This window comes from Ambystoma mexicanum, chromosome 13 (assembly GCF_040938575.1).
Source record: "Ambystoma mexicanum isolate Mex_15411 chromosome 13, UKY_AmexF1_1, whole genome shotgun sequence".
NCBI classification, from domain to species: Eukaryota; Metazoa; Chordata; class Amphibia; order Caudata; family Ambystomatidae; genus Ambystoma; species Ambystoma mexicanum.
In genome coordinates, this window is record NC_090938.1 from 328,518,902 (window position 1) to 328,540,321 (window position 21,420).

The 21,420-nt window shown below is 44.4% G+C and overlaps 1 protein-coding gene across 1 annotated transcript in view; it reads left to right on the forward strand.

Moving 5' to 3' along the window:
- The first annotated feature begins 2,044 nt into the window (after window positions 1-2,044).
- Window positions 2,045-21,420, forward strand: part of LOC138520338 (aldehyde dehydrogenase 1A1-like) — a 136,130-nt gene continuing 116,754 nt past the window's right edge. Inside the window, exons 1-2 of the mRNA XM_069632764.1 lie at window positions 2,045-2,773; window positions 6,013-6,589. Of these exons, the coding sequence (XP_069488865.1) occupies window positions 2,109-2,773; window positions 6,013-6,589 (1,242 nt within the window). The 5' untranslated portion in view covers window positions 2,045-2,108. The remainder of the gene's footprint in view (window positions 2,774-6,012; window positions 6,590-21,420) is intronic.

Sequence of the window (21,420 nt, forward strand, 5' to 3'; positions counted from 1 at the left end):
ATACTCTCGATGTCTTGCCCCTGTCATGAGGAACCGCATGAAGCCCAAAGCCAAGTGCAACCTTGTCACCCTCAAACGCAAGTGCAGGGTGGCTGAGAGGAAATGGTGTGCCTCTGGTACCTCTGACAAACTGGCCTGCCGCCTGCTCCAAAGGCAATATTGTCTCTCTGTCTGCAAAAAGAAGAGAGCTCATATCCATATCCAAGCCCGTGTCTCTGTGGAATCTAACAACTCGGCTGAACTCTTTAAAACATTCAAGGAACTGGCCAATCCTGCTGTAGTCTCTACCTCTCCTGTCCCCTCATTGCTGCTCTCTGCCCCAACTTGCAGTGCTATGCGGATGACACTCAACTCATTTTCAGGCTTACTTCAGCCACCTCATCTCATTTGCTCATCTCTGACTGTCTGTCTGGTATCCACTAGTGGTGTGCCACCAAATATCTCTGCCTAAATGCCAGTAAGACTGAAATTCTCCTCATCGGCAAACCCGCTCCCTCCTTTCCTGTCACTCTCTGGCCAGCCTAACTTGGCCCTCTTCCTGCTCCCACCTGCGAAGCAAAAAACCTCAGGGTCATCTTCGACTTCACACTCTCCTTCTCTCCTCACATCTCTGACATCTCTAAAAAGTCACACTACCTGCTGCACCTCCTCAGAGGTATTCTTCCTTTCCTCTCCTTCCCCTAGAAGCTCACTGTCTCCAGAACTCTGGCTCTCTCTAGGCTCGACTATTTCAACAGCTTCTTTCTAAATCTGACTGCTTCTACTCTCCGACCTCTGCAACTCATCCAGAACAGGACTGCAAGACTTGTGCCTAGGCTTAAGCCCAGGGATCATATTTCTCCACTACTGAAATCTCTGCACTGGCTCCCAGTGGCTGCAAGGATTAAGTTCAAAACCCTCTGCATAGCCCGCAACGCCTTCTGAGGCATGGGGCCACAATACCTTCAACTCTCTCTTCCTAAGTATATTCCTTCTCGAGCTCTTCGCTCATCCGCCTCCAACTCCCTCAAGGTCAGTAGCTTCTCCAAGCAACGAGTTGGTGGTGGAGCTCTTTCTTCGGCTGGGTCCTATTCTGGAACAGCCTCCGTGTCCCCCTGAAACTTGAGGAGAACCATCTCCGGTTCCGGGAGCACCTCAAAACCTTCCTCTTTGTTTCTGCTTTCTCGCCTACTCTCCCCTGCTGAACTCCTGGCTGAAACTGCAGTGGTTACTTGGCCACCCTCTGATCTCGGGCCTAGGTCCCCTCCCCTGCCGGTTGCACACATGTACTGCTTCCCTGGCAACCCCTGCACTTGGGGACTGTGTTCTATATCCCTACAGTCCCTTACCCGCACTTAACACCTGATGTCTGCACTTACCCTTGCACTTGCCACCAGCTGGCTGCACTCTTTACTTATTGTTTTTATTTATTCTACTTATCCCATGTACTGCACTGTCCCCAGCCCCTTGACTCCACACTTTTCCCCTGCCTCCTTCCCCTGCAATTGCGTGATCTGAATGACACCTGGCCTAGTAAGATCGTTGTCTTTCCTCTGTTCCCCCTCCCTTGCCTCATTGCGCATTGCGCCTGGAAGCACTTATATATAGGTGCGTTATAAATGCCATATAATATCATATCATATCATACCCATTCCCTTTTCGATGTTCAGTTTATTGTACGTTGGGTTCCTTTCTGGTCCACTGATGTTCTGGTGTCCCTTTGGCACTTGTGTGTCAATGTGGATGTGCTCACACTTCATACACAGGTATGGCTTATTGGCATTGGGGATGTTGAGGAGCGATGTGGCCTCACTCTGGATCACTGGGCTACGCACATCACATGTGCAATATGTCACATGTACATCGGGAGGATAGCTCAAGGGCAACGTACTCGCCTTGGAAGAAGCAACATAGGTTCGATCCCCAGGTCTGCGCTTAAAAATCTCTGGGTATTAAGCGTTTTATAAATAACATATCATATATCGAAGGTCAAAGTCTAGCTGCTGTAACAGTATGGTTGGCTGGTGATGTGCAGCTGAATGTGATCCAACAGGGAGTCAGGCCAAACAGTTCCAGGGCTTGTCTAACACCTTGCTTTGTGTCGCCTGTGTTCCAGAGAACAGTGAAACATGGCTTCAGAAGGCAAGAAAAAGCAAAGCCCGGACCAGAACGGCGCTCCCGCAACCCAGCCCGCACCCATCTGGGACATGAAGATTAAATACACCAAGATATTTATAAACAACGAGTGGCATGAGGCTGCCAGCGGCAAGAAATTTTCAGTCTACAACCCTGCAACTGGAGACAAGATCTGTGAAATCGAAGAAGGCGACAAGGAAGATGTTGACAAAGCTGTCAAGGCTGCAAGAGATGCGTTTCAGCTTGGCTCCCCCTGGCGAAGGATGGACGCGTCCGAAAGGGGGAGGATCTTAAACAAACTGGCAGACCTAATCGAAAGGGATCGTCTGATTTTAAGCACTCTGGAATGCCTTGATGCTGGGAAACCTTTTGCTGCTGCCTACTATGCTGATTTGCCAGGCGCCATTAAATCATTGCGCTACTGTGCGGGCTGGGCTGATAAGAATCATGGCCGCACTATACCCATGGATGGAGACTTTTTTACTTTTACAAGACATGAGCCGGTTGGTGTGTGTGGACAAATTATCCCCTGGAACTTCCCTTTGGTTATGTTGGTTTGGAACCTTGGCCCTGCTCTCTGCTGTGGAAATACTGTTGTCATTAAACCAGCAGAGCAAACACCCCTTTCTGCCGTCTACATGGGATCATTGATCATTGACTAACTGGAAAGAACACACCTGACACTCAGAATGTAAGACTGACTTCAATGTGTATATGGTACTCTATTATGAAATAGAGCGATCTATTTAAGAGTAATTCAAGGTGCAGGGGAGAAAAGAAATCAACCCTGGCGTATGGGTTGTAAAATTACACAAAGACAAAAAAGAACCCTATTAGGGAACTCCCGTCCCCTGCACTCTATTAATCGCTTAAACAAGCTGAATAAAGGTTTATTCCCAAGAGGGGAATCAGAGTAAATGGAGTAAATCAATTTAAAGTGCAATGAAACAACATAGTAATTCAAGATATCTGTTTAGTATCGAAACATATTCATCAATTCAACGAAGAGTTGGTTATCCAATCTGGATTTATTTTTCAAAGAGCAAATGCCCAACGCGTTTCGAGATAATGTTCTCTTCATCAGGGGCTGTAGTTATTCGTTGTGTCAATCACAGTAACTCTAGAGAAGTATATACAAAATAATAATAATGTCAATTTACATAATAATGATATCGACTTAATGTTTTAGAGACAGTGATTTATCCAATAAATCATAAGTTCTTAAAGCAAAAGGTAGTACACTAATTAGAGGAGTCTGCAATCATGTTATAAAGTAACAAGGAACAAGAGTTAATATCGCTATAGCAGAGTCTTCATCCTAAACAATTATAAATCAAATGTAAGAAAAAATAGACTATTGCAAGAACCACTAGGTGTATAAAGAGTAATAAACATACCGTATGTTACATTAAAGGATAGACTGGGTCATGTCGTTACACAAGTGTGTCATCCCAACAAGTTGTAGCTGTCTGGGTCCCCTATAGTATAACCAAAGAGGCAGAAGATACTAAATGAGCACTGTGCTTTGGAATCAAGTAAAAATTGATAGATGTAGAAGAAAGTCTGTTAACTTACTAGCCAAACATGAATTGCTTGTATCTGAATCCCTCAGAGGCTGAGGGGACGTGTTGGTGTCAAAGGAGAACAGTATTTTCAGTCTGTGCGCGATACCTAAAAGATGGAGGCGCCACTCGTTACAAATAGAACGACCAAACAGGTCTACAGTGTCAAGAGTATCCAACTAGCGTCAAAATTGAAAAATAGGGTTATAGTAGTCTGGCCCTGTCCTACAATAAGTAACTTACTGTAGTCTTTGTAAGGCAGGAAAGACAGGTAGGAGCGGGGAGATTCCGCAGTCGCTATAGGCCTCCAAAAAACATGGCGGTTAATATATACGTCATTATTGTGACGTCATCACGCTGTAACGAACATGACGTCGCCAATGTAAACACCATGTATACGTCCGTTTAAAGAGACGAGTCTGGTAGCAAAAAGTGGTCAAGAGGTAAATACGGCTGAATGTGAAAAGCTGGATGTGTAAAGTTTACCTGAGTCATTAAATATGACACAAAGGTCTATGTATGCAGGAAAATGAGTATGAAGGGAGTCTAATAAGGAATTAGTCTGGTTCGTTTAATATTCTCAAAAAGTCTGTATACATGGGAAAGTACGTGTGAAGGGAGTCTAACAAAAGATGTAATTAAGAAAACTAGTGTCATTGCAGGGGTATATTTAAACCTTCAAAAATGAATAACCCGAATATCATTAGAGATAATACATAGGAGGTGCAAATACTAAACTGCATAGATACATTAGACATTTGTAGCCAAATATGACATGTTATACATAAAAAACATATGCATTTGTAAATGTAAACATACTAGAAAAGTCATCCATAGAAGTCAAGTAAATAAATAGTATCAATATGATAAACAAGGTATGCTGTACTCTGCCTCATATCAGATGAGTGCACAATCTGTTGAGGTTAAATGTGATTAGCTCAGATGCGAACCCAAAACTGAATTCTAATACCTCTGGGGGGGAAAAGTTGATGCCTATATTTAGACTTAAAGGCTATCGATGTGATAGAGCAGATCTCAGCAATGGAGGAAAAAGGATGTTGCGTTAAAGGAGAGGTGTTTCAAAGGAAAGGACCTAGGTAGAAATCTTCGTTGAGTCCTTTGGGATTAACTGAGTCCAATTTCCTGCATACATAGACCTTTGTGTCATATTTAATGACTCAGGTAAACTTTACACATCCAGCTTTTCACATTCAGCCGTATTTACCTCTTGACCACTTTTTGCTACCAGACTCGTCTCTTTAAACGGACGTATACATGGTGTTTACATTGGCGACGTCATGTTCGTTACAGCGTGATGACGTCACAATAATGAAGTATATATTAACCGCCATGTTTTTTGGAGGCCTATAGCGACTGCGGAATCTCCCCGCTCCTACCTGTCTTTCCTGCCTTACAAAGACTACAGTAAGTTACTTATTCTAGGACAGGGCCAGACTACTATAACCCTATTTTTCAATTTTGACGCTAGTTGGATACTCTTGACACTGTAGACCTGTTTGGTCGTTCTATTTGTAACGAGTGGCGCCTCCATCTTTTAGGTACCGCGCACAGACTGAAAATACTGTTCTCCTTTGACACCAACACGTCCCCTCAGCCTCTGAGGGATTCAGATACAAGCAATTCATGTTTGGCTAGTAAGTTGATTCCAAAGCACAGTGCTCATTTAGTATCTTCTGCCTCTTTGGTTATACTATAGGGGACCCAGACAGCTACAACTTGTTGGTATGACACACTTGTGTAACGACATGACCCAGTCTATCCTTTAATGTAACATACGGTATGTTTATTACTCTTTATACACCTAGTGGTTCTTGCAATAGTCTATTTTTTCTTACATTTGATTTATAATTGTTTAGGATGAAGACTCTGCTATAGCGATATTAACTCTTGTTCCTTGTTACTTTATAACATGATTGCAGACTCCTCTAATTAGTGTACTACCTTTTGCTTTAAGAACTTATGATTTATTGGATAAATCACTGTCTCTAAAACATTAAGTCGATATCATTATTATGTAAATTGACATTATTATTATTTTGTATATACTTCTCTAGAGTTACTGTGATTGACACAACAAATAACTACAGCCCCTGATGAAGAGAACATTATCTCGAAACGCGTTGGGCATTTGCTCTTTGAAAAATAAATCCAGATTGGATAACCAACTCTTCGTTGAATTGATGAATATGTTTCTATACTAAACAGATATCTTGAATTACTATGTTGTTTCATTGCACTTTAAATTGATTTACTCCATTTACTCTGATTCCCCTCTTGGGAATAAACCTTTATTCAGCTTCATCATTGATCATTGAGGCAGGGATTCCACCGGCGTAGTCAACATTGTGCCCGGTTATGGGCCAACAGCCGGAGCCGCCATTTCACATCATATGGACGTTGACAAAGTTGCCTTCACAGGGTCAACTGAGGTTGGCAAACTCATGATCAAAGAAGCTGCTGGAAAGAGCAATCTGAAAAGGGTCACCCTGGAGCTGGGAGGAAAGAGCCCAATCGTCATATTTGCTGATGCTGACTTGGACAATGCAGTCGAGCATGCTCACAATGGTCTGTTCTACCACCAGGGCCAATGCTGCATTGCCTGCTCCCGGATATTTGTGGAGGAGCCAATCTATGAAGAGTTTATTCGTCGGAGCATTGTGAAAGCGAAGGCAAGGGTCCTAGGAGACCCTGTGACTACTGGAGTAAATCAGGGACCTCAGATTGACCAGGAGCAGTTCGACAGAATTCTTGATTTAATTGAGAGTGGGAAAAAGGAAGGAGCAAAGCTGGAATGTGGAGGCGCGCCCTGGGGAAATAAAGGTTTCTTTATACAGCCCACGGTCTTCTCGGATGTTAAGGATGACATGCGCATCGCCAAAGAAGAGTTGAGGGTGCTATTAAAGAACAAAACACGAATTAGATTACAGGATGGACTCATGATTAGAGAGTCCATAACAGGACAAATACAGTGGGTAGTACCCCTTTCATTCAGAGGACTAATGCTACACCATGCACATGATGCCATAACTGCAGGCCATAGAGGTTCACAAAAAACATTAGAAATACTAAAAGATTATGCTTACTGGCCACATATGTCCCAAGATGTGGAATTATATACTAGAGGATGTCTAGTATGCGCCCAATTTAAACCTGCTTCACCAATGCATAGAGCACCATTGATGAAAAGAGGCCTAACTCTCCCATGGTCAGATTTGCAAATAGACTATGTAGGTCCTTTAAAAAGGTCGAGCAGGGGACACCGTTATATTTTGAGTGTGGTATGTTTGATGTCGAAGTGGATTGAATGCATTCCTGCACCAGATTGTAGTGCGCAAACAGCAGCCACATTGCTGGTGAACCATGTGTTCTCAAGGTTTGGGTTGCCACAAAGAATTGAATCAGACAGAGGAAGTCATTTCACAAGTACTCTAATGAGTAAGGTATGGCAAATACTAGGTGTGAAAAGGAAACTACATATCGCATATCGGGCGGCGTCTTCAGGTACAGTTGAAAGAAGCAATAGGTCTGTTGTGGATATTTTAAAGAAATTTGTGGCAGAAGCAGGTTCCAGCTGGGATTTACGTTTACCGTTGGTTTTGATGGCAATCAGGTCAACTCCTGCCAAAGCAACAGGTGTTAGCCCCCATGAGGTCTTGACAGGTAGGAAAATGGTGTTACCACAACACCTACTATACAGAACACAGGAGCAGACACTTGTGAGTGCATCCACAGTTCATGAATATATTGATGAACTGAGGAGGCATTTGCAACATGCATTTGCTTTTGTGCAGAGAAATCTGGAAAGAGCTGCTGACAGTGCAAAATCTTATTATGACAAAAAGACATCAGTAAAGGAATACAGTGTAGGGGATCAGGTGTACAAGTTTCATTTTGGAAAAAGTAAACAGAAAAATTCTAAATTTCTAGCAGCCTGGCAGGGGCCATTTCGAATTATAGATAAGGTCTCTCCTGTAGTTTATAAAATTTTGAAAAATGAAGGTGAAACAGCAATAGAGCAGTTTGTCCATGTAAATCAAATCAAACCATGCCATCCCAGACATGAGATCAGGCAGCTTGAGCATGTAGAAACAGATAAAGTCCCTTGAACACAAAAAGAGAAAATAAATAGGTACAATCAGGAGGCAGTGACAAAGAAGTTAAAAAGTTGATTGTTATGATGGCACATAAACACTGTAATATACGTAAAAATATATAACATAAAATAAATAAATAAATAAATAAATATATAATGGAAGCTCATGGTTGGTGTGCAGAGAGAAAATGTATTAAATATTGAATGCTGTTTTATATGTGCTTGTTTTCTTTTAACTTGTGTTTAATTTCAGAAAAAAAAATAAATAAATAAAATGAAATATTTTTAACAAGCATGTTTTATTTTTGGCAAAAGGGTGAAGTTAGTATGGTGCTATGTACTTAATTTGTTTATTTTCTATTTGATTTAGAAAATTAACATTATTTGGTCGGAGGTTCCGGGATCAGAGCCCACGGGAGACGATGGAGTCCCGGAGCCCACATGGACGGATTCCGGGAAAGCCCCAAAGAGGGGTGAAGACCAAGGCTGCAAAGCGATCAGCATTGAAGATGATACCGATGATATGGTTAATGATGATGATATTTGGAGGGATCTTCAAGAATTCAGAAGCACAGTTTGTCATTGAACCTGGACCAGCATCTGGTATCGTGGTGGAAGAGGCACCAGGATTCATCATGAGTGATAGAAGGATGATTTTCCAAAATATATACATACCATTGAATCCTGAGATTTTGATTGAAAAACACTTGAACAATACCGGAATTAAGATTGAACAGACTAAAGAGTGGCTGGAAATAAGAAAAGAGGACACTAAGCAGTCAATAAGAGATATATTAATGCAATTGGAAAAAACATTCGTGAATTCAGCAGACATTAAGAAGAAGAGAGGAAAGAGAGGTGCGGTGATGCTCGCGATATCAATGGTAATGTCTATAGTTGGAGCCATAATAGGTACCACAATATCAACAGCCAATTCTATTTCGGTAGGAACACTGAGTACTAAAGCGCAACAACTGAGTATTGACCTAGAAATAATACAAAAAACATTAGATGGAATTAGAGGGGGACTGGATGAACAAGTAAGATTCATAAATTGTAACGCTCACCTGATTCCCGCAGAGGCGCCGGTCTTGACTGGGTGAATGCCGTATCTTCAAAGGTGATGTGTAACACACGGTTGGCTCTTTGGGCTGGACCTCTGTGCACTGTATGTCTGACTCGAAGAGTAAGATGTCTGCAGATAGAAAATATGGGATTAATGAACTGGGGTTATTGGGTGCCTCTCTCCTCTTCCCTTTCACTTCTCCTGTAGAACCCCAAAGGTTAACACCCTCACCTTAGGTAAGTGAACGCCGAGCTCTCCATCGGCCTCGGGGCAGGGTGCCGTAACCAGTTTCTTCACTGGATAAGGGTGCAGGCCTCTTGACCTCAGAGGACTGCTGTCCGTCGTTAACTGCACGAACTGTAAGTTCTGGGCACTTCAAATGTCTTAAAAGTCTTTTGTAATGATATCTCTTGTTTTGCAGGGTTCCGGCGATGGCGGATGGCGGGCTGATGAGAGTTGAGGATGTAACCCGCGTGAGGAATAGCAGCGCCTGGAAGCACGTAAGTAAGCGCTTGTAGCCTGCTTCACGATGCGCACTAACTGTCCCTTTTATCTTGCAGGTACAAGTTCGGAGCTTTAGAGAAGCTGGAGGGTGCTGGAATACCCACTGGATTCGGCGTGGGAAGGAGTAATGGCGCGTGAGTAATAAAGTTGCCCAATGTCTTTAAACGCACCTTCTTTTGTCTTTCAGATGTGGGATGCAGCGCCGAAGGACTCCGGAGCGTGCGAAGAGCTGGTAAGCTTTTGTCTTTCAGATGCCGGAATGCAGTGCGAAGACCTCCGGAGCATGCGAAGCGTAGGTAAGCCTTTGTCTTTCAGATGCCGGAATGCAGCGCGAGGCGTTGGTGACAGCCGATGGACCAGGTAAGAGATGCGCTGCCACTGAAGACCGTAGTGCTAACCTGTTCTTTCTTTGTCTTTACAGGTGCTGCTGAAGACTGGATTCCAGGATGGTAAGCCTTTGTTCCCTTAGGCCCAGGATCAGAAGCAGAAGACACGATGAGCGTTCTGCTGCAGAGAATGCAGAATAACGCAAAGCAAGATTCATCCATCGGGTGTGGTTTAAATAGCCTCCTGTAGTGCTTAGGTGTCTCCTTCCACAGCCACGCCTAGGTAAGAAAAGAGTTCCTGCTTTCCAGAAGAGTTCCAGTGTTCTGAACCTAGGGAGTGGCTCCTGCCCCACCCAACAGGAAAAGTAGTCCCAAACAGAAGAGGATCAGGGGTTCAACTGGCAGGTAAGTAAGCAGCATGGTCTGCTGCAGGTAAGTCCACCCGAGCATTATGAGCCCGGCGCTTCCAGCGCTGGGACTGGGCATCTTTATGAGCCTGGTGCCACTGGCGCCAGGACAGGGTCCAAAAGGTCCCAATTGGGACTGGCTGGCACTCGGAACCGGCGTTATGGGTCTGCTTCCAAGGGAGTCGGGCAAGTCCTGATCTTTTGGAAGCAGAGATCATGACAGCACCCCCCCTCAAGGCCCCTCCCAAACCGGGCTTCTCCGGGGGTTTGGGCTTGTTAGGAAATTTTCGATGAAATCTTTTGATTAGACGAGGCGCGTGGACATATTCTGCAGGTTCCCAGGATCTTTCTTGGGGACCGTAGCCTTTCCAGTCAATCAGGTAAAATAATTTAGATTTGGAGATCTTGGAATCCAGGATGCTTTTGACTTCAAACTCGAGTTCTCCATCAACTAGAATAGGTTTTGGAGATGTAGTTAGTCGGGTTTGAGGTTGCACGGGTTTTAATAGAGAGACGTGGAAGACCGGATGTATCTTCATGTGAGGGGGCAAGTCCAACTTGACCGCTACTGGATTTACTATAGTAGTGATGGAATAGGGACCAAGGTATCTTGGGTTGAATGTGCGTGTTCCTTTTAGAGGTAGATATTTGGTGGATAACCAGACTTGATCTCCTACTTGATATTGGGGGGCTTCCTTCCGATGTTGGTCTGCTCCTTTCTTGTATTGTTCTTTAGCCCTTTGAAGGTGAGAAACGGCTTCCTTAAAGGCTTGGGTGATTGTAGAATGCAGGTGGTCTACTGCTGGTGTTCCAAGATCTTGGAGTGGATCCAACTCCGCGGTTCGAGGGTGACTACCGTATAAAAGAAAAAACGGGGTCTTCCCAGTTCCCGAGTGGACAGAGTTATTGTAGGCATATTCGGCTATCCAAAGGATATCTTTCCAAGTTTTTTCAGTTTTTTGTAGCATGCAGCGCAAATACTGTTCCAGAGTTTGATTGGTCCTCTCGGTTTGTCCGTCGGTTTGAGGGTGGTGGCTGGTCGAAAGTCTCACATCAATTTGAGCCGACCGACAGCAACTTCACCAAAAATGAGAAATAAATTGACTACCTCGATCCGAAATTAGAACTGAAGGAAAACCGTGCAGTCGGACGATGTTTTCGAGAAATTCTCGGGCCAGAGTTGCTGCTGTTGGTAAACCTTTGAGTGGAATGAAATGCGCCATCTTGGAGAATAGGTCCACGATTACTAGGATCGTATTGTATCCGGAGCATGGAGGTAGATCGGTGATGAAGTCCATAGAAAGCGTATGCCAAGGGCGAGGCGGGATGTCAATAGGGCGTAAGAGGCCGGATGGTTTTTCCTTTTGACTCTTGTTTTGGGCGCATACTCCACAGGACATTATAAAGTCTCTGATATCTTTTTTCCAAGACGGCCACCAGAAGTAGCGCTTGATCTTTTCCGAGGTCTTGGTCATACCGGGAAGTCCTTCCATTAAAGAATCGTGAAAACAAGAGATTACCTTTTTCTGTAAATCTGTGCTGGGCAGGTATAACCGTTCTTGGAAATATAATAGGTTGTCCTTCACCGTAAAGTCCTTTCCCTGCAGATGCCAATTCTGTATGTCTGCTGGAGTTACCAGTAGCCTGGCTTTATCCTTAACTTCCTCTATGGATTGTGTGGCGATTACACCTAGAATTCTTTGTTCGGGAATGATAGGTACAGGTTTAGGATTGATCAAATGTTCTTCCACTCCCATCCGAGAAAGGGCATCAGCTTTACCGTTTTTTGTACCAGGTCAATAGGTAATTATGAAGTCAAACTCGGCAAAGAATAGTGCCCAACGGAGTTGCCTAGAGGATTGAGCTTTTGCGGTTTTCAAATATTGCAGGTTTTGGTGATCTGTAATCACAGTAACGGTGTGTCGGGCCCCCAGAAGATAATGCCGCCAAGCCTTAAAGGCGGACTGGATAGCTAGAAGTTCCTTATCAGTAATAGTGTAATTGATTTCAGGAGGCGAGAATTTGCGGGACCAAAATGCCAGGGGATGCAACTGATTGGTTACTGGGTCCTTTTGTGATAGAACTGCCCCCATGGCAAGGCTCGAAGCATCAGTTTCAACGATGTAGGGGAGTTCTGGGCGAGGATGTTTTAAGATCGGTGCAGAGATAAATCTAGTCTTCAAATTCTGGAAAGCTTGTTCCGCCTCGGTAGACCATTCAAAACGTTTGTTTTTCTTTAACAAGGCGGTGATGGGCTGGACTATTCGAGAGAATTCGGGGATAAACCTGCTGTAAAAGTTAGCGAAGCCTAACATGCTTTGAACACCTTTTACGGAGGATGGCGATGGCCATTTGAGAATTGCATCGACCTTCTTTGAATCCATACGCACTCCGCTAGGTGATAATATGAATCCCAAGGATTCAACTTCAGTCACGTTGAAAACACATTTTTCCAACTTAGCGAAAAGTTTGTGTTGACGCAATCTCTCAAGGACCATTTTCACGTGTTTCCGATGTTCAGTTTCCGATGAAGAATAAACGAGGATGTCGTCAATGTAAACAACAACACACACATCTATGAGCTCTCTGAGGACATCGTTCATAAAATATTGAAAGGCGGCCGGGGCATTGCAAAGTCCGAAGGGCATGACCTGATATTCAAATAGCCCATACTTGGTGCGGAAGGCCGTCTTCCATTCATCGCCCTCTTTTACTCGTACCAAGTGGTAGGCTCCTCTAAGATCCAGCTTTGTATATATGCATGCTTTTCTGACTTGGTCCAGGAGTTCAGGGATCAAAGGTAACGGATATCTATTCTTAACGGTGATCTGGTTCAGGGCGCGATAATCTATACAAGTTCTAAGGTCCCCTTCTTTTTTTGGAACGAAGAACAAAGCTGAGGAAGCAGGGGACTTGGAAGGACGAATAAACCCATTCGCTAGGTATTGATCCAGGTATTGTCGGAGGTGAAGATTCTCAGGCTCGGTGAGGGCATAAATTCTACTACAAGGAGGAGTAGATCCAGGTATCAGGTCTATCTGGCAGTCATAAGACCTATGAGGAGGTAGAGAGTTAGCCTGATCCTTCCGGAAAACATCTTGGAATTCTAGGTATTCAGGAGGTAACTGGGGAGCCTCCGAGGAAATTGCTGCCAGTGCAACACCAGGTCGAGGGTGACAAGTAGAGACACATTCTGGAAACTGAACCGTTCTTGCTCGCCAATCGATCTGAGGATTGTGCTTCTCTAACCAAGGAATTCCTAGAATAATCTGGAACTGAGGGGCCTTGATCACATCGAACACGATCTTCTCATGGTGTCCATCTTGACTTACTAGCGTCACTTCTTGGGTGGTATGCGTTACTGGTCCGGAGGCTATCTCCGTACCATCCACCGTAGTAATGACGTCCTTTACAGCCTTTGGACAAAGAGTCAGATTAATCCTCAAAACCATTTCATGATCCACATAATTGCTGATGGCACCGCTGTCGACGTGAGCTTCAATCGCATGTAATCGATCCAGATGTTCAGGGCTAATGAGGACCATAGGTATCACGAAATGCGAGGTCACGGAACTGGTTTTAACGCTCGGCAAGAGGACCTCTATTCTTGTCGGGCGAGGTCGTTTCCCTGCTCAGAGTGTGTGACCCTGGTAACTGCAGCTCCTACTGCCTTCTTGGCTGGTTTCACCGGACAGTCTCGAAGAAAGTGCCCCGAGTTTCCGCAATAGAGGCATAATTGCAGCTGTTTTCTCCTTTCCCGCTCCTTTTGTGTTAGTGGTCCTTTCAGGCCCCCTATTTGCATGGGTTCCCCGGAGTCTACTCCTTTGGTAGGAGTTGGTGGTTTGGAAAATACTCGAGCATCAAACTTGGAACGATCGGCCTTCCTGTTCTGCAGTCTGTGGTCAATTTGAACGACTAAGTCAATATAGTCCGAACAGTCTTGCGGGGGATTCACTACTCTCCACGTAGACCTCTATAAAACAGCGTAATCCTTTTGTCCTCAGGCCATCGAGTTTCCACTATCAGTCTGTTGAAAGACGCAATATAAGCCAAAAGGTCTTGATTACCCTGTCGCAATGAAAGGAGCTCATTGTCCAAGGCCTGCCCCTGTGAATGTCTTGCAAACAGTTTTTCCATACTGAGCTGAAAAGCTTGAAAATCATGGAGAACCGGATCATCTTGATTAACTAGAGGGATCGACCAGTCTGCCGCATTGCCACTAAGGTACGAAAGCACGAAAGCTACCTTAGCTTGATCAGTTGGAAAGGCTGCTGGCCGGCATAAGAAGTGTAACCGGCACTGATTAATAAATACTGCAAACCTCTTTGGGTCACCAGAAAATCATTCGGGCGGAGCCAGAGGTACATTCCCAGGTAGGTTGATCTGCACTGGGTTCGTAGAGGATGTTGAAGGAAGATTTGCCCCTGATGCGGGTAACGGAGTTTGTCCGGCTTGTGACTGTAGCAATTGTCTAGCGAGATCATCTGTTCGCTCCTTGGAAATAATCAGTTCCCTTCTTAGAGCATTCGTTTCGTGACGGGCTGCATGCACTTCTGCTCTTAGTTCCCCAAGTAACTGGGCTAGCTGGTCGGTATCCGAGGTTTCCATAGCGCCTGGGTGGGAGTTTTGCGATAGTCTTTGCGTTCTGTAACGCTCACCTGATTCCCGCAGAGGCGCCGGTCTTGACTGGGTGAATGCCGTATCTTCAAAGGTGATGTGTAACACACGGTTGGCTCTTTGGGCTGGACCTCTGTGCACTGTATGTCTGACTCGAAGAGTAAGATGTCTGCAGATAGAAAATATGGGATTAATGAACTGGGGTTATTGGGTGCCTCTCTCCTCTTCCCTTTCTCTTCTCCTGTAGAACCCCAAAGGTTAACACCCTCACCTTAGGTAAGTGAACGCCGAGCTCTCCATCTGCCTCGGGGCAGGGTGCCATAACCAGTTTCTTCACTGGATAAGGGTGCAGGCCTCTTGACCTCAGAGGACTGCTGTCCGTCGTTAACTGCACGAACGGTAAGTTCTGGGCACTTCAAATGTCTTAAAAGTCTTTTGTAATGATATCTCTTGTTTTGCAGGGTTCCGGCGATGGCGGATGGCGGGCTGATGAGAGTTGAGGATCGAACCCGCGTGAGGAATAGCACCGCCTGGAAGCACGTAAGTAAGCGCTTGTAGCCTGCTTCACGATGCGCACTAACTGTCCCTTTTATCTTGCAGGTACAAGTTCGGAGCTTTAGAGAAGCTGGAGGGTGCTGGAATACCCACTGGATTCGGCGTGGGAAGGAGTAATGGCACGTGAGTAATAAAGTTGCCCAATGTCTTTAAACGCACCTTCTTTTGTCTTTCAGATGTGGGATGCAGCGCCGAAGGCCTCAGGAGCGTGCGAAGAGCTGGTAAGCTTTTGTCTTTCAGATGCCGGAATGCAGTGCGAAGACCTCCGGAGCATGCGAAGCGTAGGTAAGCCTTTGTCTTTCAGATGCCGGAATGCAGCGCGAGGCGTTGGTGACAGTCGATGGACCAGGTAAGAGATGCGCTGCCACTGAAGACCGTAGTGCTAACCTGTTCTTTCTTTGTCTTTACAGGTGCTGCTGAAGACTGGATTCCAGGATGGTAAGCCTTTGTTCCCTTAGGCCCAGGATCAGAAGCAGAAGACACGATGAGCGTTCTGCTGCAGAGAATGCAGAATAACGCAAAGCAAGATTCATCCATCGGGTGTGGTTTAAATAGCCTCCTGTAGTGCTTAGGTGTCTCCTTCCAAAGCCACGCCTAGGTAAGAAAAGAGTTCCTGCTTTCCAGAAGAGTTCCAGTGTTCTGAACCTAGGGAGTGGCTCCTGCCCCACCCAACAGGAAAAGTAGTCCCAAACAGAAGAGGATCAGGGGTTCAACTGGCAGGTAAGTAAGCAGCATGGTCTGCTGCAGGTAAGTCCACCCAAGCATTATGAGCCCGGCGCTTCCAGCGCTGGGACTGGGCATCTTTATGAGCCTGGTGCCACTGGCGTCAGGACAGGGTCCAAAAGGTCCCAATTGGGACTGGCTGGCACTCGGAACCGGGGTAATGGGTCTACTTCCAAGGGAGTCGGGCAAGTCCTGATCTTTTGGAAGCAGAGATCATGACATAAATGAAACTGCAATCATTCTAAATGAACAAGCGGATGTAATGCAACGGGCGACTAAAATAATACTTAAGCATGACAGAACTTTAAATGAAATATTGAACATAATGAGTCCTGTTGATAGACTATTAACGAATTATATGAGAGAAGTTCAAACTGCAGTTTCACAATTGATTCAAGGACATATCCCCTTGTATTTTGTTTCGCAGGATATTATTCGTCAAATGATAGAAAGATTGACTAGGAGGGAAATTGATATAATACAGGTAAAAATTGCATTCGAAATGGGTAATGCAATGCCGTTATATGTGGACTTGGAAAGACTAGAGGTCGGATTTTTGCTATGCATCCCATATGTAGCCCCTGAACTTATTTATCAAACGAAGTGGGTACACAACATGGGATTTTGGCAAGAGGACAAATTTATTAAGATTAAGACTCCAGAAGTGGTGGCATTTCAGTCATGGGAACCTGAAGTTTATTTAATACCAAGCCTGGAAACATGTGTAAAATTTAAAGAACAAAATTATATGTGTCCAGGTAAACCGTTTGTTCCTGATGCCACAGATGCTATTTGTGGTTTGAAATCTGACCCAAGTATATCAGAGGGATGTGAAGTGATTATTAGCAATATGGGGAGTGAAGAAATGGCACAGGCTAAGATGGTCAGAGGTAAATGGTTGATCAGCACCTGTTTAAAGAACATGACGGTAGTACATTTAAACCATGGAACATACGTGGTTAAACAGGTGAAATATAATGTTTTTTATTTACAGGTTCCAAAGGATACAATTGTGTCAATTGGGGGGTTAACATTGTTTCATGTAACAAATGATGTTTGGGAAAGCCAAGTGGAAAATATCGATTTTTTTCAAAGGGATACTTTTCCAATAGACCCGGATGTGGAATATTTATTGAATCACAAAGAAAGACATGTTATAAAAATGAATTTGAGAAAAAGCAATATTACAATTAGTAATCTGGGGATAATAGAAGTGGAAAGATTTAATTGGTGAACCTGGGGGGAACGCTCAATAGTGGGTTTGGCTATCCTGGTGCTGATCATGGGTGGATGGTTGATTGTGCTATCAGTAAAATTGAAAATGTTACTGATTTTACTAGCTATGTCAGGAAGAGAAAGATATCCCAATACACATGCATTTTAAAAGAAAAAAGAAAGAACAAGTTGTTTTTAGGAATTGGCTTGGATTGTAGCCAAGTTCTAAAAACAAAAGGAGGGTATGTAAGGATATTTGGCGTGTTACAGCACAGAGTACAGCACTACTGCACAGGTAGCAATTTTTTTATGCAGCACCACCACAAGGGTGCGTTGCATTGCTATATGTGTTACCAGATTAACAAGGAAAGACAGGCTATTCAGTCAAAAACGATTTTAACATATAAGATGCAAATCTATTTTTACAGTTAAAAGCACACGTGCACATTCAAAAATGCACACTATTTTTCACCTGAAAAGCCTATGGTGCAAGAGACACATTTGAAAATTAATAACTAACATTACTCATAAATAACCTGACTAATAAAACTGAATTTAACATAACCCACTAATAAAAATGTGTCTCCCCTGCAGAAATAGGCCTACTCTGAAAGTGAACTTTTAAACGCACATTCATTTTTTTTTTTCGTTTTCTCTGCTGCTCTGTCCACATAACTACAGGAAGCAAAAGGGCTCGAAAGAACAGGAAATCAGTTGGTTACAAAGTATTACTATAAAAATGAGCCATTGTGTAGAGAGGGAGGAGATGGCATGATTGATTCTGATTGGAGCAGCGTCATAGCAAGTATCATGCTAGAGGCAGTGATTAGGGTTTTGCTGGGGGGAGTTGGAAGAGAGAGGGAAGTCAGTGGAGATTTGGAGAGCTGGGAGAAGGACCTGTTTTTTCCTGGTTGGAGCATTTCTGCTGAAAAAGCTGAGAGTTCCAGGCAATGACCCCAGTTTGAGAACGAAAGGCGCTCGTTTTCACTGGGGTTAATCTTCAAGGGAGCCACATTCAGAAAGAGAACAGCTGAAGAAAACTCGGGCTGAACAGATAAGGTAATTACATAAGTGTGGGAGCTGAGTGTGTACGAGAATATTCAGTCAGTGTAGGAAAGGAGATTCCTGTGCCTTAATCACATGTTAATGTTGCCAATTGAGTTCTTTTCTCCGCCACTCTCTTTTCAGTGTATCACAGACAATGCTATTACTGTGCTATTTTATTTATTTCTGTAAAGAGTGAGATCGTGTTTAAATGCAACTTTTATAATACAGAAAAATATTTGAAAGCAGACGGGTGGTGTCTTTTATATTTACCAATACAGTGCTGATGATGTGGGGAGATTTTTAAACAGTGCAATTGTCATTTTAAGACAGATGTGTGCATGATCATATTCAGTATGGACAGTTGTGAGTGACTGTTTGTAGCATAGCTCGTTGGAGGTACATGAGCCAACGGGAAGAGGGACTCTCTGAACATAGTTCCCTACCGTATATAAGGTAGTGGAAATTACCACAAAATTACCACATATAGCTCTCTGTCGTAAATAAGTCAGTGAGATCGCCCATGGTGGCACACTAACACTAACACTGAAAATGTGGTATTCCTGAAATGTAGGTCTGAGGTCTCTCTAGTGATTACACGAAAAATCTAAGCAAAGATAAGGGATTCTGGACATTGGGGCCACAAATAAAACAAGGGAATTATGCTCACCAAAATACCACCAACCACGCATACCAACCACGCATACCAAATATGCATGTCTGGGTGCTGAAATAATGCATGTCCACTGTATTATTGTTGTACATGGCCCAATCTGAATACAAGGAGTGATTGTTGCTAAGTTATTTTTTCGGCGGTAATAAAATACCGTCAGGCCCCAAATCTCCACAAAATACCCTACAGGTTACAGTCCTGCATTCAGCGGCACTGCTCCCAGGTATTAATGTTGGTGGAGGATTTCTGGCAGGTGTACTTCATGGTGGCACCAGCCCAGAACAGTTAAGGTAGGTTGGTGCTCCACATTGGACTGGGATGATCGCAGATTTGGGTGCAGTGTTGGGTCTGCGGATTGGGGCAAAGGTTAGTGGGGCACACGGACAAGGGCAGACTTGTGGGTGCCACCCTGAGTCTGGGGGCTGGGGCACAGGTCAGTGGGGGACTGGGATGAAAGAGGACTTGTGTGGGCCTTCTTGGGTTGGGGGTTGGAGCCAGAGACAGTGAGGACTGGGATGAGGGCAGACTTGTGATTGCTGCCTTAGCTCCAGCGGTTGGGGCACAGGTCAGTGAGGGGACTGGGGAGAGGATGGACTTATGGTGAAAGACCAAACAAATATCAAGGTTTAGTGCCGCAAAATGAAATACACCAATCACAGGTCAAAAGATACAAGTATCTTTATTTCTGCGCAGAATTCAAAGCAAAACAGATAGCTATCTGGCTCCGAACACCTTGCAGTGTGTACCAGCAGACACAGTGAGGGATAAGAGTGCTGGATATCTTAATGCAAGCTATTTTATACAGTTTTACAATCATTGTCCAGCCCCCCTCCAAACTAATAATTTACATGCTAGGGTTTGTGCCCAGTTCACATGACAAATATTAAAATATTGTACAACGGATTTAACAAGTTTACATGTCCATGAAGTTACAATGGCAGTATTGCGTTCCCGGCTAATAGTAAGCCTAGTTTCAAGAGAGAACACAATATATTACAAACAAAGGACACGGTTTGAGTTTGCTCTAGATTGTTCAGCTGTTTATATGAGGATGAGGCTTGTGAGCGCAGACAACACTTGGACTGCAGTTCATACGAGTCGCAAGGTTTCATTGCATAGAACAAACAGTCTGCTCTTGGTCAGCCTTAATATTTATTTAACTCAAAGGTCGTTCGGCTTGGCTGTAGCTGAAAACACAGTCCACCATTTTAGGACACAAACCAAGAGTTGAAATCAAAATGGCAGAGAGTTCTTAAAATGGCAGCGAAGTGGATCAGTAATTGGAGCATTTCCACTGCGGTTTTCTGTGTAACACGGATGGGCTTAGGCCAATACACATAAACAGGCGGTATTATAAGATTACAGTTTAACAATGGGTGCCGTCTTGGGTCTGGTGGTTGGGGCGCAGGTCATTGGGGGGCTGGGGTGAGGGCAGACTTGTGGGTGCCACCTTGGGTCTAGTGGTTGGGGAACAGTTCAGTGGGGGGACTAAGACGAGGGCAAACTTGTGAGTGCTGCCTTGGGTTCAGGGGTTGGGGGACAGGTCATTGGGAAGAATGGGATGAGGGTAGACTTGTGGGTGCTGTCTGGGGATTGGTTTACATGGTGTACAGGTCAGTGGGGGCACTAAGACCAGGGAAGACTTGTGGGTGCCGCCTTTGGTTCAGGGCCGAGGTACAGTTTTGTGGGAGTACACATGTGCTGCTTTAAGTTAGGGGTCAGAGGCACAATTTAGTGTTGGTTCGTGGGTGCTGTTTAAAGTTAGGGGGCTAAGGCACAGTTTAGTGGGGGTACACAGGTGCAGCCTTATGTTAGGAGGCAAAGGAGCAGTTTAGTGGGGGGATGCAGGTGCTACCTTAAGTTAGGGCACTGAGGCACAGTTTAGTGGGGATGCACAGGTGTTGCTTTAAGTTTGGAGGCCAAGGCACAGTTAAGCGGGGGTACACAGGTGCTGCCTTAAGTTAGGGTGCAGAGGAGCAGTTTAGTGGGGGTACGCGAGTGCCGCTTTAAGTTAGGTGGCCAGGGCACAGTTTAGTGGGGGTGCTGGAACGAGGTCTTGTAGGTCGTAGTAGTGGAGTGGGAGAAGTGGTAATTAACTTTAAGTAATCCTTGATAACTGTTTGCCATTGTTCCGGCACAAAGGTTGTTTGACACTGTCTGTTTGTAATGGGAGGGGTCATGGCGATGTTCTGGGTGCTACTCTTTATTCTTTGCACTGTGGGTTTTTGCATGCATTTAATTTCATGAAGCACTTCCGAGGGCTAATCTTTTCATCCAAGCAATGTTCTATCTAGTGCTAAACACTTGGCGTGAATTTAGAGCTTTTGTTTTTTTAGTAAATTAGGCCCAAAACCTCTAAAGAAATCTTCAGTTGTGCCAAACAGGAGTCCATTTTCTTGGTCACAACATCTCTGCTGGAGGGAGACACATATGGAAAGACCGTATTTATATGAAACGGCAAGTGCCCAAACCCCAAAACCAAAAGCAAATTAGAGAATT